General features: G+C 29.3%; 1 protein-coding gene across 2 annotated transcripts; it reads left to right on the forward strand.

The window, feature by feature from the left end:
* The first annotated feature begins 1,325 nt into the window (after nt 1-1,325).
* On the forward strand, nt 1,326-12,453 carry LOC110624745 (general transcription factor IIE subunit 1). Of its 2 annotated transcripts, XM_021770030.2 has the most exons (11): nt 1,326-1,592; nt 1,691-1,813; nt 2,352-2,472; nt 3,343-3,471; nt 3,597-3,706; nt 3,858-4,041; nt 6,060-6,263; nt 8,509-8,559; nt 10,802-11,032; nt 11,193-11,397; nt 12,088-12,453. In XM_021770030.2, exons 1-11 carry the CDS (start codon nt 1,570-1,572, stop codon nt 12,180-12,182), a joined length of 1,476 nt encoding a protein of 491 aa, XP_021625722.1. In that variant the 5' UTR covers nt 1,326-1,569; the 3' UTR covers nt 12,183-12,453. The 2 variants fall into 2 exon arrangements, with proteins under 2 accessions (XP_021625722.1, XP_021625729.1); XM_021770037.2 differs by lacking the exon at nt 8,509-8,559 and having other exon boundaries at nt 1,329-1,592.
* The last annotated feature ends 3,403 nt before the right edge of the window (nt 12,454-15,856 follow it).

Here is a 15,856-nt window from a genome sequence, read left to right on the forward strand (position 1 = left end):
ATTTGATTCCATTCGATTATATTTTAATAATCGATTTGATTTGATTTTTAATATTTTTAAATTTTAATTTTTAATTTTTTTAATTTAATTTCATTTAGAAGCGAACCGGCCGATGGATTGCACAGACCTAATCATCTGTGTTCGACATTTTGAGATCACTGATTCGCATGTTGATTAATCACTACTAAAATAATTATTAATTATTAAAATAATTAATATTACGGAACAAGCATAAATCTTACCAGGGAAAAAGATGTCGGATTACTATAAAATTTTGTAATAACATCTTCCCTTGGAGACAAATGTAGTGATATTCATACTTTGTCCACTTATAGGAAGTGCAATATGAGAATATGAATGGGCCTAATTACAAATACCAGGAATGGGGGAATCAAATTGGATGGTTATATCCAACAAAATGCTTGATAGAAACAAAAACAAATAGGACAGGATTCAACATTCCTATTCACAATCACTTTCCTGAGAAAGTAGATTCCCAAGAAAGTAATGCCAAGATTGTAAGTTTTTCTAAGAAACCTATTTAGCTAGCAATAGCATGATTATAGGACGCAACATCCACAAACATTTTCATCATGCTGAGCCTTGAAACAACCAATAAGAAAAAAACTATTATAGATTATTTTTTTTAAAATAAAAATTAAAAATAAGAGTAGAATTTAAAAGGTCTCAAATTTAATCAGATCCATTTATCATTAGACTAAATTTGTGAGTGCTGAATTATTCTTATAATATTATTAGATAATAATTTATTAAATTTAATTTTTTTAAATGTGATAATAGTAAATTACTATATTATATAAATAATCATAATTTAAATAAAATTATAATTTTATTTACTTTATATAATTATTTTTATTTTTTTAATTTTAAAATTAATGTTAATTTTACTATTTTTTTTTGGCTTTTTGTGAATTATCCGCAAACTCTTTAGCTTCATTGTAAGATATGATGATGTATTATTAAAAATAATTTTTATTTTTTTATTAAATAAATCAATTTTAGTAATATAAATTTTTAAAAATTATATAAGGTTATTATTTCATTTGAGTTTTATCAGAATTAAATTAGACGATTAAATTAAATTATATTTGAAAAATTATTATTTATTATATTATAAATTAATTATTGTAAATATTAAATTGAAATTGGTCAATTAAAGTATAAAAAAATTTAAATTTTTTAAAAAAGGATAGAATAATAAAAATAGGCAAGTATTGTACTTTTAGTTTCACCTTTAATATAAATATACAGGTATAGATAAGTTCAAATTGAGGGGCAATAATAAAATAACTTAATAAATTAATGGACTAGAAATGCAAATAAGCGGACTATTCACACGCCATAGCTGCTTCTAGAAAAAGCCGTTTCCCTGCCTCTTAGTCTCGCCGGTGACCCTCCGCCACTACACATCTACCAGCATCGAAAGCTAATCAGTGCTGCGAAGGCCATACTCACCTCTCTCTCTTTCTCTCTCTCTCTCACTACTTCTTCCTTTGAGAAACACAAATCTTTTCAACCAGTAAAAGCTGGCATATCTACACCAACAATATGAGCGTGGAGCCGTTCAATCGGTAAACTCCTTTTAGACCTCAATTCATCGATGTTTCTTCAAATCTCCAACTGATTACTTGCTCTTTTTTGTTTTACTTACTTTTGGATTATGAACCAGGTTGGTGAAGCTTGCTGCTCGAGCTTTTTATGATGATATAACCACGAAAGGAGATAATCAACCTAAAACGGGAAGGAGCGATAACAGAGGAATTGCTGTGGTGGTGCTTGACGCTCTCACTAGGTTGGAGCTGTACTTGCTTACTTTCATTTTTTTAAAAGAATTTAAGATTGATATTTCATTTTTCCAGTAGTAGTAACTATCTGTTTTGATGGGCTAATAAGAAACGTTTTTAATGTTTATCTGAGTGAAACAAGACGCGGGGTTGCAACCATTATTCATTTACCCAAATTTTAGTTAGCATTTTGGAGTTTGAATTTTGAATTTCATTTGGGCGTCGTACTGGGAACCAGTGATCACTGTTGGGCTTGCTTGCTTGACTAAGTTGTGATTGGCTTCTTGTTAAATTGGCATGCTAGATTCGACCCAATGCTCTAATTAGCAACGAATCTTCTTTTTGCAATCTATACTGTCTTTTTGGTCACTTTTAAGAATTTTTTCATGTTGAATTCTTGTAGTTTTCTGCATGCTCTATATGTGGGTGACATTAAAATCGTTTTTCTATTTTGATATATTTTGTAGAGTTGGGGGCCCCAAAATTCTTAGTATGTAATTTGTAATTGTAATTTTTTTTTTTTTTATATATATGTTGTATTTGCAGACGACAATGGGTTAGGGAAGAAGATTTGGCAAAGGATTTGAAATTGCACTCAAAGCAACTTCGTCGAACCCTGCGGTTTTTTGAGGAAGAAAAACTAATTACTCGAGATCATAGGAAAGAGGTGAGAGTTTTACTTGTTAATTTATTCCATGAATTAAATTTTCTTGTCAGCTATTATTGGTTTTGCATAATTTCCCAGTGCTCATACCACATCAGTTGTGAGAGTGCGCATAAAAGCATTTAGTGTGAATTGTCTGATGACGGATTGTCAGTTAATAGAACCAGGAACATGGAAGCATTTTATTTTATTTTTCAGCTCACTGAATCTAGTCTCTTCAATTTGTTACACTTGTATCTAAATAGTCAAACCAACATGGGAGATCACCAAACCACTGGTCAATGCACCAACGTACTTAACCCTTGCTCTACATGTGTATCAATCTAACTGTTTATCCTTAAGACTTTCTTTAATATAATTTATACCACTTTTAATTTTTCATTACCGTTCTAAGTATTCAATGAGTGGCATCATTTTGAATAAAATTAACATTGCGCTTTTTCTTTGATTTAATCATTTTGTAGTTTATCAGGATTCTTTTGTTGTATTCACTATCTTGTTAGAGCTTGAGGTAAAAAATGAAGAGAGGAAGGCTAAGGGTATGCATAATATTTCCTTGTATAAGATGCTTGCTTTATGTCATCTACGAATGTTTATATATATATATATATATATATATATATATATATATGCATATACATACATAAATACATATGTGTGTGTGTGTGTCTGTATTACACTTGTCCCTTTCTTGTACAATCTCCTATAATGGTTGTTACTGGCCCAAATTTTTTGAGCTCCTCTGCATTCCTGATTATCATGGTGGATATTTATGCTGCTTCATCTCTAGTCTTAGATATGCTATGAGTTCCTTTGATAATGTAATCTCCTTTGATTGTCCATATGTTATCATTGCCCTTTGACTTTTTGCAGACGGCTAAGGGAGCAAAGATATATAGTGCTGCTGTAGCTGCCACTGCTGAAGGTCAACGGAATGCAAAAGAGGGGGAGGAAAAGATAAAGCTACACACTCACTCTTACTGTTGTCTGGATTATGCACAGGTTTTCATCTTTTCTCTATGACATAAATCCTTCATTTTGATTGCTATTGACTATATTATATATTTTGCTAAATGTTCAGTTGGCTTCTGCATTTGTGAAGAGGCCTAAATCTATTTGGATTCCAGATATATGATGTTGTTAGGTACAGATTGCACCGCTTGAGGAAAAAGCTAAAGGATGAATTGGAAAACAAGAATACTGTTCAAGAGTATATATGCCCTAACTGTGGGAGAAGGTATCTATTAATGTTTTGCTTTTGTTCTCTGTCGGTTTGTCTACTTCTTTCCTCTTTCCTTCTTTCTTTCTTTTTCTTTTTTTTTTTTTGTGTCTTTATCTTGATGGTTTTAATTTATAATATTAGAAGTTTGCATAATTCCTGATTTTAGGTACAATGCCTTGGATGCGCTGCGGTTGGTTTCTCCAGATGATGAGTACTTCCACTGTGAGAATTGCAATGGCGAACTTGTGGCAGAGAGTGACAAGTTAGCTGCTCAAGAAGGAGGAGATGGAGATGATAATGCAAGGAGGCGACGGCGTGAAAAATTAAAGGACATGCTTCAAAAAATGGAGGTTTGTTCTTCGTTACAGCTATATGATTTTATCTTCTTAAGTAGAATGCTTATTTCTTATTGATTGACAACAATTTGAATTGTAACTTAAGAGGCACATTTTTTTATTTGAAGTTTATGCTATTAGCTATGATGTACACCTTGTCTATGGTAGGAATATAAGCTAAGTAATTGAGTGCCAATAGCTGGTTAAGTTTACCTTATTGGTCAGTTTCTCTGAAATAGAAAATATATATAGTGATAAGGAACCTTTTTTGAAGTTATATCATTTTTTTTTATCAATTATCATAAAGTTCTTGCTTGTTTATTGCACAAGATCTTGATGTTATTTTGACTTTTATTTATTGTTGTGACTTGTTGGTTGTCCTCTCTAGTGAAAGATCTGAGCATTCTACCTCACGGGAGCAAGGCAAAACACTTCATCTAAACAAAATTAAGCACTAAAAGACATGCTACTAGTTTTCACAAAGTGCATGATACAATAAAAGAAACTTAAAATTGCAAGTTCTCTTAATGATTCCTAATACATAAGAAACAAAGTAAATCATTATAATTTGAAAAATACTTATTCCATCATGAATTAGGAAGTTAATACTCTAAAGACCAAGATGACAGAACTTCACAAGAAATATGCATACCATTTTGAATAATGCAATTAGTAAATTAAAAAATGCCCTTTGACATTCTATGATATATCCAGTTTTTAATGAATTAAATTGTCCTTGAATTCTGAGTTCGTTACTTTTTAGTCTTGTTAAATAGTATATATTTTGTACCTAATATTTAACTTCAAACAACATTATTTTCTGAGTTTTGAAAACCTCTGTTTGTCAAAAGTTCAAAGGTAGGCACTAAAATATTTTTATATCTAAAGTTGAGGGATTGAAAAGTTATTTACTTTGGTGGCGAGGGACAAAAATGTAATGGAAAGATTGAAGTGCATATTTTTCCAAAAGTCAAGAAATGTTTAATGAATTTTTAGAAAAGCAAAGATACAAGTGTAAATTTTGCTCAATGTTAAGGGGTTGTAATTTCCTCTAAAATCACGTTAAATAATTGAAAAAAAAAATATTAAATTAAAATTTTCTACATCTGAAATATAATTGTCATATTTCCTTGACCACTTTATTAATGTAAGATATAATTATTGTATTAAGGGGGAAATATTATTGTTTATTGATATTTTAATGTTTATGCTTTAGAGCATAAAAATATTATTGTTTCCACGCACTATCCAACTATACATATGTGTATAGTTTTGCAATCTAAATACATAGAATTTCAAAGATTAAACATTAATGAAAGTCACGTAACTTAAGAATGGAAAATATAGTTACAGACTGCCAAGAGTTAGAATTCATAATGCCCAAATGGTTACATTATATTAATATATAACCATATAATCGTTATTAAGATGGCCAAGGGCTTGGGTGTTTGTGGAAAAGGGGAGAGGGGAGGGGTGGATGGTGGCAATGGAATGGCTATGAATCAGGAGCCTAACACCGTGATGGAATCAATAAAATATCTGGGGACAAGATGGGCGGGGTGGGTTTGGCCCCATTGCCTCCCCAATGCTTCTCTTGGGTATATTTCTCCTATACCTAATTTGATGTTTGTTACTTGTATGTGTTGTAGTTATGCTAATTTTGATTAGTGAATACAATAAATGACTGAAATTGGTTGCGTCTTGTCCTGATGACATCTATGTTTTTACTTTTTAGAGTGGGTATAAGATAAAAAAATAAAGGGTGTTTTCATGCAATGAGAAACTCTTCTTCTTTCCCAAGTTAATTGTTTAATCATTCTTGGGTGCACCTGAGAAAGTGTTATTATGCTATATTCAAGTTCTCTAAAGTGTCTGTCTTATATCATATATTATTAAAGATTTTACTATTTGTTTCATTATGCCTGTCTTCCACTTCAGATTACATGCAAGCTCTTGCTGATGCTCATAATTAGTTATTTTTAGTACTCTCATATGCTATTGCTTTCTCAGTGGACAAAGCCAAATGGTTGCAGGTACAACTTAAACCATTAATGGATCAACTTAATAGAGTGAAAGATTTGGCTGTTCCTGAATTTGGAAGCCTTCAAGCATGGGAAGCTCGAGCAAGTGTTGCTGGGCGCGCAGTAAATGGTGATTCGAGTTCCAATGATCCTTCCAAATCTTCCCAAGGGCTAGGATATGGTAGAACGCCAATGACATTTATTGGGGAGACAAAGGTAATATTTTTTTTGGCTCAATTTCTCTCACTTATGCAAGATGTTTGAGGTGTGGGTAGGGGTGCATAAAGTATTATCTTAATCATAGTTACAAATCTCTAACATGTGACCTATTAGATGAGAAAATCTAAATATTTGTGTTTATTCATATTTATTGCCAAAATTTTAAATCTTGGATAATAAAGACAAATCTTTTCAATTGATCACAATTGCAACAAGATGACTAAATAGAATTTGGAAAAGTTATTGGTAAAGTAAAATATAGTTGTTCAAGTTTTGTATGTTTAATGAAATAGTCCTTAGAATAAATTTTTTTATTTCAACTATATCCTTTTTTATCCGTCCTAAATCTCCCCTTATTCCCACAAACACACACACACACATAAATAAAAGTATGATATTAAACATATGATATTTCTATTTTATTTAACATTATTGATATTAACAGAATTGGCTATAAAAAAAAATATGCACATGGTTTACATATGTATTGAATATAAACATTTAATGAAATATTTTAATATATGATAAATGTATAATATATTCACTTTTAAATATAAAATTTAAATTAGGGTTTTATCGACAGAATTTTAGTGACTATATTATAATTGATTATTAACTACTCTAGCTATAATTGTGATAAATTTAAAAATTTTGACTTTATTATTAAGAATTTACAATACAGATTTAATTGCCAATTTAAAATATTATTACTATTAACTTTACCTCATTGTTTGCTAAATCTATTTCACTTCAAATAATTTATAGGTAAGAAATTGTCGTGAAATGATTCTAGGTGTAAAATTTAAGCAATAAAGAGCAAGACGACCCAAAAAAAGTGTAATTCACATACCATGATCCAAATTGGCATATCATTGAAGACTGCAGCCTGCCCCCATGCACCATACATCCGTCCAGTCCCATTATGTATCACGACTCAAAAATGTTGGTCTTAATTGCTGGAACGCTTGGTATCATCTTATGACTAATGTTTCTGGAAACAAGTTGATAATAAGGGAAATATCAAATGGCCTCTAAACCCCTTCAATTTTTTAAATTAATAATTAAATATTTTAACTGTAATATATAAATTCTAGAATTGTAATATTAATAATAAAAATAAAAGTGATAATGATATATGGATTCATATATTATTATGCTAAAAATTATTTTAAAAATGAACAAAATAATAATAGTAATTAAATATTATAAAGTGTAACATTTATTGAGAATACTCTAGACAAAAAAATATTTAAAAAAGGATATGAAATCAAAAGAAAAAAAAAATATTTTGAAGCACTATTTTTAGATTTCAAATTCCACATTTTAGAGGAGTGATTCAAGTTTCACATTGTCATTTTTTATTATCATAATGTCTTTGTACCTTTTCTTTTTTACTTTTATGTTTATATAAAATTAGTATGATTACCTAAATGTAATATGAATATTTTTTAAAGTTTTTCTTAACTATTTAAAATTCATAGTATATATGGTTTAATGAAAACATAATGAACATTGGTTATTGTTTAGTAAAAGATGCACCATACGTCCGTCCAGTCCCATTATGTTTCACGACTCAAATATGTTGGTCTTAATTGCTGGAACGCTTGGTATCATCTTATGGCTAATGTCTCTGGAAACAAGTTGATAATAAGGGAAATATCAAATCGCCTCTAAACCCCTTCAATTTTTTTAATTAATAATTATATATTTTAACTGTAATATATTAATTCTAGAATTATAATATTAATAATAAAAATAAAAGTGACAATGATATATGGATTCATATATTATTATGCTAAAAATTATTTTAAAAATGTACAAAATAATAATAGCAATTAAATATTATAAAGTGTAACATCTATTTAGAATACTCTAGACAAAAAAAAATTTAAAAAAGGATATGAAATCAAAAGGAAAAAAAATATTTTGAAGCACTATTTTTAGATTTCAAATTCCACATTTTAGAGGAGCGATTCAAGTTTCATATTGTCATTTTTTAGAATCATAATGTCTTTGTACCTTTTCTTTTTACTTTTATGTTTAAAGTTAGATATATAATATTAGTATGCTTACCTAAATGTAATATGAATACTTTTTAAAGTTTTTCTTAACTATTTAAAATTCATAGTATATATGGTTTATTAAAAACATAATGAACATTTATTATTGTTTAGTAAAAGTGTAATTCGTAAATTTTATTAATTATAATCATTGTACGAGACTGCATCTCTTCTGACTGCAGGTTAAATTCGTCCTCTTAATATATGATTCTGCATCTACTTCTGACTGCACAGTAAGTAGGATTCAGTTACAGGAGATCCAAAACTTAAATGCTTTTGCTGTTAATCTGCATTATATGGTCCTATTCCTAAATAATATACTTTCGGTCAGGTAGATTGCTTGATTTAGAACTTGGTGAGCTGTTGGATAGAACTTGTGCAATTGGTGTTATTATAGTTTGTTCATGTTCATTAGATTGAAGTAATTCTGTTGGGCTGTAAAAACTCACTACTTGGGGTTGAAATACTTTTGCAGCTCGTATACTTAACCTGTACTAAATATGCGTCACATTCCTTGGGAGAATTATTAATGTCCAATCCATTACAGAATCTGGATTTTGGTGTCACCTGATAGAATGCAATTGTAATTCCACTAGATAATGTACTGAAACTGTCATACCAGTCTAAAAGTCATTATTCTTCACTATAGTATACATGAGGGATGCACTGGAAGGTAACAGGAAGATCAATTTTTTACACGGTATCTTGTCCTTTGGAGAACTCAACGCATTGCCACTGGTGTGCTGTGTTAAGCTAAATAGAAATATTAGCCACATCATTTTTTTTATGTTCCAGTGTATTTGTATCAAAACATTAAGTTCATTTTCATTCACAAAATGGTATCAATAGGCATTATGTGCTGTTTTGGCCTTTTGTTTTTCAGATGGGATGTTCAGTTTTTGGTAAATGGCTATGGCCAACTCCACAAGATGCATTCTTGTATATAGTTCCACTTAATTGATAGACTCGGGGGTGAGCAGAATTCAATTTAAACCGAAAAAACCGACCGAACCAAATTGATTCGAAAATTTAATTCGGTTCGGTTTTTAATTTAAAATATTTCAGTTATTTCGGTTCGGTTTGGTTTTGATCAGAAAAAATCGAAAAAACTGAACCGAACCGATTAGTGATAATAGTATATTATTTTTAATAATATAGAGATATTAGATCATACTTAAGGTTAAAATATTTCAATTAAATTTTAAAATACTAAAAATAAAGTGTAAAAAATAAAAAATTTATTAAAAATTCAAACCGATCAAACCTAACCAATTCAAATCGGTTCGATTCGGTTTCTGATCAAAATCGATTCGGTTTGATTTTTATAAATACCAAAATTTCGATTTTCGGTTTATTTGGTTCGGTTTTGAACCGAACCGATCAAAAGCTCACCCTAGATAGACTAATACCACCAAATAGTTCCATTTGGGTTTAAAAGGAGCCCTTTTTTCATATTTTTTTCTCTCTTATATTTGTGCATGTTTCACAATGCTGATATGGCAAGTTACCGGACAGGATCTACTGCAAAGGGCCAAACTTTACTTTTCCAATTTTTCTGTTCTGGAAAACTTTGTTTTTTATCTGAGAACTTTTTTACTTTCCTTTTCTTTTTCTTCTCTGCTAATAAAAACGTTTGGGACGTTTGGTAAGCAACTTCTGAAGATGCAATAACCAAAATGCTATTTTCCATATGGACTTTTCTTTACTCTCTAAAGATGTCATCACCAGTTAGTTGGGTTTGCATTTATTGCTTATTTCAAATGATTAGTGAATAGCATAAATACCTAGTGATACAATGTTTAGAAGCCAAAATGAAGAAGAAAGTGGTGCATGCAGTTGTGATTTTATTTTCTTATCATGTGGCAACAAGAAAGTTAATAAAATCTTACCAGATTTCCTCTTAGAATGCCAGCACAGTCTGTCTCTGAAATTGTGAAATGGCATATAAGATCTCCCATAATTCTTGGAACCCTTGCGAATGTTTTGAATTTTGAGTTGCTTACCATTTTAAATGTCTTAGTTCCAAAATATTTTGAGTTTGCTTCGGTAATTACCTATGTTTCGTAGTGATTGTTGGATGACATGGCATGATGCGGACAACCATACCTTGATGAAAGTTTGGCTTTTGTGGTAACTGAACATATTGCAACATTAAGCAACAATGGTTTAAGTGGTGATGATCTAACATGCTTGCTTAGTGGTTTAAGTGGTGATGATCTAACATGCTTATTACTTTCTCTTTGTATTTTGGAGGGTCTTCTCTAGTTGCTGAGTTCCTTTTTTTTTCCACAATTTTTTTTTCCGGACAATCATCTTTTCTGTCAATTTCTGGAAAAGGAAAATATTGTTATGAACATTTGAAATTATTATTTTAGTGTCATATACCCTCAATAATATTATTGGGTCTTAGTTCCAAACACTGGAAACAATCTGCATTTAGATTGGATCATTTATGATCAGGACTGATCTTGGCAGGTTGAAGTTGCCTTTTCTGGCATTGAAGGCAAGGAAGAGGATGTCAAATCTCAAACTGGAAGTTCGGGCCTGAAAGTTTTGCCGCCATGGATGATCAAGCAGGGAATGAATCTTACGAAAGAGCAACGTGGAGAGGTCAAACAGGAGTCTAAGATGGATGGCATTTCAGCAGCAGAATTCTCACATGAGAAGAAGTCCACTAGTGATGATGTTGATAATAAAAGCTTACAGGTCTCAGGAATCACATAAATTTTTGCCTTGTTTTGATCTGTCATTCATAGTATCTTTGTCCTCTCTCTTTTTCTCTTTTACTTGTCTGAATACAGTTGACTTAGTTTCTGCTCTTCTATTTATCTTTATAAAGTAAAGTTTCTGCTCACTCTCTTGGCAGGATGAGTACGTTAAAGCCTATTATGCTGCTTTGCTTAAGAAGCAACAAGAACTAGAAGAAGCTGCTAAGAACCAAGAGCTGTTGCAAGTATCCAACTCAAATGCTGTCCCTGAATCTGTTTCTAATCGTCAGGTGGGCATGAAATCCAAACGCGAGGAGGACGAAGGGGAAGATGATGTTGAATGGGAAGAGGCCCCAACTGGAGGTAATACTCGTTAAACATATCATGGAATGAGATCTTTACTAGTCCCATAGCTCCCTTTTTTTCTTTCTATGTTCTTCATTTTGAATCAAATGGTGTCTATTTGGCGCGGAGAGAGAAGGGGGAAAAATAAAAGGAGGGAAGGGGAGAGGAGACAATTTGGGTGGCTTGGTTCTTTTTAGAAATCTTATTGTGCCCTTTGGCCAATAGTTAATTATGATTTTTTATTTTTGTTGTTTTATAATCTCTTATTTCCTTTTAGGGAATCTTACTAAAGTTCTTGTGGTATAGGAAATCTCACTCGTTAGTTCCTGTGGTATAGGAAATTCTTCGTTAATCTCTTAATTTTGAAAAATACATTAAAATGTCCTGAGATTTTAAAAAACTACTAATTAATCACTCCATTAATTTTAGCCGTTAAGGACTAATTAGTTTATAATTTTATAAATTTGAGGAATCAATTAATGAATTTTTTCATGCTAAAAGGGCTGAATAATAAAATACTTAATACCTAAAATTAACGAATGACTAATTTAGTAGACTTTTTAATACATCAGGATGTATTAGGAATGTTTTAATGAGTTTTTAAAAACTAAGAAACTAACTAGTGAGTTTTTTTATATCATAGAAACTAAATTTTGTTACCAAATCTTAGCAATAATTGTGCTTTGTTTTTGCCTTATGGTATTGCAGGCAATTCGGGTGAAAGTTACAAGGTCAATGACTTGAATGTTGAAGCAGAAGCTTCAGGAGAGGAGGAGGACGATATAGATTGGGAAGAAGGTTGAGTGTCAAATTAACTAACTAGGGCAGTGCATAGGAACAAGATCTTCAAATTCAATATGAAAGATAACACAACAGTTGATCTAGATGTGTCGCTATGTAGACATTCACTTCTATAAGTTTTTGTCCATTAAGAACTACTGTTGATAATGCCTTGTGTGTTGTAAGTCACTCTCTCTCTTCCCTTGTTAGCACTTTTTGCATTTCTTTTTTTATACACATTGGTGTGGTGAAACTCTCATAATTGCTCCATAATTAAGCTAACTTTTTTTGAAATTTTGGCTATGGATCTACTGTGTTCATGAGTTGTGTAATGTTTCTTCTGGCCAAATGGGTTTTTTTATTTGAAATCAAAGAATGTTGTGTTTTATTAGTGCTTATTGCTTAAATCTTCATGAGTAGTGTGTTTTTGGTGCGTGTTGCACTTATTCTCTAGCATCATTTTGGTAATTGGTAATTTTTTGTAATGGCCAACTACGCACATTGACACTACACCAGTAATAGATATGCGTCTACGCACATTGACACTACACCACTAATAGATATGCGTCCTCTTTATCCGACGGCTAACAATAACGTGTTCCCACGGCTGATGGATGAATGGTGGGTCATCTCAGCTATCCACGGAATTGGGGGTTGGTAGTAGTGATCCATTTTGATGGTCTTCTCTTGCAGAAGCCACATGCTAAGTCCATTTTCCACTTCCTAAACAGGGATAATACTCGGTCGGGTACCCGAGATCTAATATTAAATGGATTTGAATATTATATATTCAGATTTGAAATTAGATCATTTCAATATTCTTTAGAAGTATTGATTTTTAAATAAAAATTATTAATGGAGATATTTTCATATAAATAAATAATTAAAATATATAAAATTATATTATATGAGAATCCGATTTGTAACGAATTTGAGTTTTAATTGAATTCGGATTGTATGATTTTGGCATACTGAAGAAATGGAGAGTTGTAAAGGGAAGTTCTAGAGAGAGCGCCTTTGGAGTTTGGAGCTGGTGTAAGCAGTACACACGCCCATGATGGATCTTTGTCCCTTCATCTATGGAGTCATGTGGAGGGTGGCAATGAATTTAGAGTGTTTGATGAAATTTTTGAAATTGTCTAATAATAATAATAATAATAAATGTGTTATTGGAAAAGGACTTACTCACCCAAAGAGAGGATTTCGGTGTATTTATGAAAAAAATAAAAAAATATATTTATGTGGGAAGAGAGAAAAAGAATATTTGTGGAATAGGGGTAAATTGAGCCGTTCATTAACATGAGGTATTTGTTTTCGGATTTCTTACACTTTAGAGTCAAGTCAAATCCTAAAAAAAAAAAAAAAAAAGCTCAAAGCCCGGTTCAACTTCGCATGCTCCAATCTGGTGATGTGAAGTAAACCGAACTAACAACACGCGCAGATCTACTAGAAAATAGTCTATTCGATGACGTGATAAGAAATGAAAGAGTAGGTCCAGTCATTTCGCAGTTCTATCAACACACGCATCAGAAGAATTATATGGCCGCCTGACAAAAAGAGATATATTAGCGAGTTCGTACGTACGGACCTAAGCGATAAAAACATATGATACTATAGTAGAATGGCGGTTATGTGTCGTTAAAAAAAAAAAGAATAAAGAAGAGAGACGTGATCTTCTCTAATTAAGTTCACTCTCGTACTCTAAATTTTATTTTCTAAATTTCAAAATATAATATTATTGTTTGATAAATAGTAAGTCTATCGTGCTTGTAAAAACTAAATCTTTTATTGAAGCTAAAAGTCAAATTCCATTTCTAAAAGTCAATTTTCAAAAGCTTTGGCTGCCCTTTAACTCTTTTATTAAAGCTAAAAGTCAATTCAATTCCCATCCCATTAACTCCATATAGTTCCAAATGAATAGGAAACATATGTTTAATAGCTATTAAATTAAATATTTATATTTAAATTTACAATTTTAATTACATAAATTTTGGTTTACATATTTAATTTAATTAACATTAAACTCAATTTTATATTTAAATTGAGTTTATATTTAATATATGCGATATTCATATATATGAGTTGTTGCTTAAAGATAGATGAATAGCAGACTGAATTGAACTTAAAAATGAATTATGTCACATTGATTTTTTTTTTTAAAAAAATTAATTATTATGATCTAAAAATTAATAAAAAAGTCAGATTTCAACGAGTTATTTAGCCTATATAATATAAAAAAATTTATTAATTAGTCTCTCAATTTAAAAACATTTATTAAAATACCTCTAACGTTTTAAAAGTATATTAATTAGTTTTAATTTTAGCAATTAAATGTTTTATTGTTTAGTTTTAAAAAAAATTTATTAGTTAATATCTTAATTTTATTTAATATTACTAATTAGTCTCTTTATATTAAAATATTATAAATTTTTTATAATATTTAATAGTTAAAATTAATAAAATATTAATTAATAAATTTTTTAAAATGTTAAAAATATTTTAATATATTTTTTAAAATTAATAATTTTTTTTATAATATAAAAATTAAATAATAAATTTCTCCAAATTAGCTTTTATTAGCATTGGTAGATTCACACCGACCGCGTAGAGCTTCCTAAGGTAAGACTATTCCTATGTATAAGCATTTGGGTATTACAAAAGTTGACTCTTTAAATGCTTGCACTAGTTTATCCTTTGCATATTAAAATTTAGCATTTTAATAAATACCTATAATTTTTATTTTTTTTACTATTTTATTTTTTAAAAAATATTTTAAAATATCTCTTAATATTTAATAAAATTTAATATATTTAAAAATTAATAATCTATATATATATATAATTTATATATTAGGGTTGGTAATTTTAGAAGTAATAGAATTGGGGGTTTTTGACAATTTGTGGTATTAATGGGTGTTAGTTGCTTGAACGCAAAGTAAGATTTATTGGAACTAAGGATTCAATGCTCCACAATTCTGCTTTCTCTCCGCATCTCCTGCATCTTCTTTCCGCTCTCTTTTCCAATGAAATTTACTCTTTAATTCTTATATTATATATAAAAAAAATTATTCATTTATTGATTTTAAAAATAAAATTTACTAATATAAAAAATTTATTAGTTAATTTCTTAATTTTAAAAATATATTAAAATATTATTAACATTTTAAAAAAAAATTTAATTAATTTTTTAATTTTAATCGTTAAATATTATAAAAAATTTAAAATATTTTGATAAAAAAAATTATTTAGTAAATTTTTTAAAAATATAAGAGATTAATTAATAATTTTTTTAAATTTATAAAAATTAAATATTAAAATATTTTAAAAAAAATTAATTAATTAATTTTTTAAAATATTAAAAATATTTTAATATATTTTTAAAATTAAAAAATTAACTAATATATTTTCTTATATTATACAAATTAAATAGTAAAAAATATTAAAATATTTTTATCACTATTTGGTCCTATATTTTTTAAAATGTCTTTTATCACATATTTTAATTTATTTTTTAATATTTAACCTTAAAATTAATAAAAAATTAATTAATAAAGTTTTTAAAAATTAATAATATTTTAATATATTTTTTAAAATAAAAAAATTCACTAATAAATCTTAGGATTAAATAATAAATTTTCTTAAATAAAAAATCCCATACAAATACCACACTCCCATCTCAACACATTGCACCATTTCTT

This window comes from Manihot esculenta, chromosome 1 (genome assembly GCF_001659605.2).
Source record: "Manihot esculenta cultivar AM560-2 chromosome 1, M.esculenta_v8, whole genome shotgun sequence".
Lineage (NCBI taxonomy): Eukaryota > Viridiplantae > Streptophyta > Magnoliopsida > Malpighiales > Euphorbiaceae > Manihot > Manihot esculenta.

Bases quoted from the DNA above. Each gene is read 5' to 3' on its own strand.
- LOC110624745 (XM_021770030.2), top strand. From the start codon at position 1,570: ATGAGCGTGGAGCCGTTCAATCG. The intron at 1,814-2,351 runs GTTGGAGCTGTA...TTGTATTTGCAG, and splicing joins GTGCTTGACGCTCTCACTAG to ACGACAATGGGTTAGGGAAG. The intron at 3,707-3,857 runs GTATCTATTAAT...TCCTGATTTTAG, and splicing joins TGCCCTAACTGTGGGAGAAG to GTACAATGCCTTGGATGCGC.